The 3,143-nt window shown below is 34.4% G+C and overlaps 1 protein-coding gene across 1 annotated transcript; it reads right to left on the bottom strand.

Annotated features, from left to right (window-relative positions):
• On the bottom strand, positions 1–2,820 carry LOC136062118 (glucosamine 6-phosphate N-acetyltransferase-like). The gene is made up of 2 exons (XM_065760811.1): positions 2,376–2,820; positions 1–690 (listed from the first exon to the last, which is right to left on the bottom strand). Exon 2 carries the CDS (start codon positions 646–648, stop codon positions 175–177), a length of 474 nt encoding a protein of 157 aa, XP_065616883.1. The 5' UTR covers positions 649–690; positions 2,376–2,820; the 3' UTR covers positions 1–174.
• Positions 2,821–3,143: the final 323 nt, after the last annotated feature.

The raw sequence follows: 3,143 nt of genomic DNA, 5'->3' as shown, positions 1-3,143 counted from the left end.
TTGTAACGGATTTACTTCTTGACCCAACAAAATCAACTGCAATAAAATAAGTAATCTGAATTAGACACCATGCACAGAGAGAGTTTGCCTCATTCCAATTGAAAATTTTTTTTCTCGAAATACAATTAGACAACAACGGCTGCCAAAATGGTTTGTAAGTGATACAAAAAAAAATCAAATAAAGTACTTAACCATCTGAATTTCTTTCTGTTTAAAGCCACATTTCTCATAGAACGCTTTATTCTCCAAACTGCAGTCAAGAATCACCTTATAACATCCCATCAAATGAGCATGCTCTGTGAGGAACGCAATAATTTTCTTGCCTAATTTCAACCCTCGAGCATTGGAGTCAACCACAACATCTTCAATGTGCCCGACTTTAGCACAATTCCTCAAAAACTTTTTCTCAATGAAAATGCTCCCAGTTGCAATAATTTTCCCAGAAGATTCATCTTCTATAACAGAAATAATGTGGTCATCTCCAAGGGCGCTGAGCTCCCGAAATCGATCTTCAAAGTCTTTGTCAGATACAGAGTCACAAACAGTTAGTTGCCTCAGTAGCTCTATGAAACCCTTGTTTTTGTCTGAGATCTGTAATTTTCGGACCTGAAACTTCTCTTCTTCACTAGATGAGTTACTGGCATGCATCTTTTCGAAAGTACTTCAGTTCTTTGCCTAACTTATTAGGAACTGGAACCATTCATTAGAATAAATAACAAGAAAGCATTAGATCCGTAAAGAGTTAGAAATATTTCTTTGGAAGCACAAAAATAGCGAGTGTAATATATAAGTGCATGGTTCTAATCAAATTGCTCAGCATAACCAGGCCCTCCAAACTAAGTACAGAAAGAAGGCCTTGCCTCCCCTGTTTAAAAGCTTAAGCACTGCTGGTTTATGAAAAATAAAGTCCAAGTCATGGCCTATAAAACTCAAATAACTGTTACATTGACCACACGAGTCAAAATAACATATGGATGGTTGAATTGCAAAATTATTTAGGGGAACAGCTCTATCAACAAATAGATGTTCAAAGCAGCCCTTTGAAGAAGCATGGAGTGCAAACCTACCATCCTCCTCTAAAAAACGGCAAATAGCATATGCATCAATACTATCACAAAGTTTGCATTTAACACACAAGCAATCATAACAGATCTAGAACACTAGTAGGACCTGCATTCACAAATATAACATATCTAGAAGGGGATTTCTAATCAATAAGGCTGCATTTGGTAACTCTAATAAGGGAATTTTTTTTTTTTTTTTGATAGGCAATAAAAGTTTTATTGATAAAAAAATGCAATGTGTTTGTGATTGCATAATGCATTTAGAAAAAAATGTATTATAAATGAATGTATTTTTCTAAAAGTTTGTGTTTGGTATTATGCTGAAACATTTACAAAAATGTAATTATGCTGAATGAAATTGTGTTTGGTTTTAAGGTGTAGAAAGCATTTTTTGCCAATAATACCAAAATTAAATAGGGTGGCAATGATAACATTTTTAAAGATAATCATCAATTTTACTTGCATATATAGTCACACAGCATAAAATAACACAAATTGAAAATTGTAGTTAATTGCATGTGTGCACAATCACTGACCAATATTTTATAAATTCGGTCATGAATGGAAAATGATACATAAAAATTGACATGCATTTAAATTCACATCCATTACATAAAATCCAAACATAAAAATGTAAAATATTGTGAATAAAAAACATTATATCATGAAAAGTTTACATCATAAATATAGTGCATCAATGATAATGAGCATTCCCAAATCATGTTTGCTATTCTCTCACTCCTAATGGGTAATGTGAACCTCCCTATTATCAACACCACCAACACCAACATTGATACCTTCATATCAACGCCAAAAAAAAATTAGACAGAGACGGATCCAAGATTTACACATAAAAAACCAATTTTCCATCATATTCCTTCATTTTTTTTTTTTCCAGCAATCAAACACAGAGTTATAACAAAAGGGCCCAATATCTAAAAATTTAAAACACATTACATTCCTCTATTTCTCAGCAACCAACCAGAGAATTATAGTAAACAAGCATCAAAACCCGCAACCCATCAAATACCCATTCACAATAGCATAAGCACACAAAGCACAGGCAAACCACAAGGAGGAGAAAAGCAAGAATAACAAGATATGCAAGAATAAAACTTGTTCTCATCTAAATGCAATTATGCAGATTAAAACTTGTGATGGGTACAAGATATTGGAAGCTAACATCAATCAATTACTGTCAATCAAACCGAAACAAACAATATATGCAAATATTTTACAACAATATATATATATATATATACAAATATGGAGTAAAATGAAAGACCCAGTTTCGAACGAGAGAGAACGTACCGAGTCTTGCTCCGATTTGAGGACACAGTCACTCGAGAAGCTTTGGCAAATACCAAATGGAAGCAGAGAGTCAAAAAAATTCCCCTCCCTTTTCACATTGTATCTGAAAATTTTTCTCATTACAAATATATCTGATGCATTAATCTTTGGCTTCAAGCTTCTTGGTCAAATTGGTTTTGCTTTCTGAGCGAACAGAATCTACGAAACTTCTTGACTCGAGAGAAAGAGAAGAGGAGAGAGAAGGAATCACCATAATTTCACACACCACGGAAGGTAATTTTTTTTTGTTTGATTTCTCAATCTCAAATTCATATTGGTGTATTGGGTTTTCGTTTTCTGATTGGTTTGTGTCGGTTGGCTGCGAAAAATTTATTTTCTGCTAAAATTTGTTGGATTTGCTGGGTTTTTTGTTGGTTGGGTGTTGGGGTTTTTGTTGCTAGATGCACAGAATGATTAGGGGGGTTTTGTTGATTGTGTTTGCTGCTCAATCTGGATTCTATATTGTCAAAAAAAGAAGGAAACATGCAATCTGTGCTTGGCCTTCCAGTGCTCACAAATGATATGTCAGAATCTGGAATATAAAGCTTAAATGCTTTGGTCAACCGTTAAAGAAGCTCTAGCAGATCGGCGCTGGGTTTTGATGAGAGGGAGAGAGCAACAGAGATGAAATGGACGATCGATGAGAAAAATACACTTGAGTTTTGGGATATTTGTGGTTATGTGGGTTAAAAGAGCTGCTTTACGCGGACCTAATGTTTACAGCCCGTT

The sequence above is a fragment of the Quercus suber genome, unplaced genomic scaffold (genome assembly GCF_002906115.3).
Source record: "Quercus suber isolate HL8 unplaced genomic scaffold, Cork oak 2.0 scaffold_18, whole genome shotgun sequence".
NCBI lineage: Eukaryota > Viridiplantae > Streptophyta > Magnoliopsida > Fagales > Fagaceae > Quercus > Quercus suber.
The sequence above is the reverse complement of the archived record's forward strand: the minus strand, read 5'-3'. Positions and strand labels throughout refer to the sequence as shown.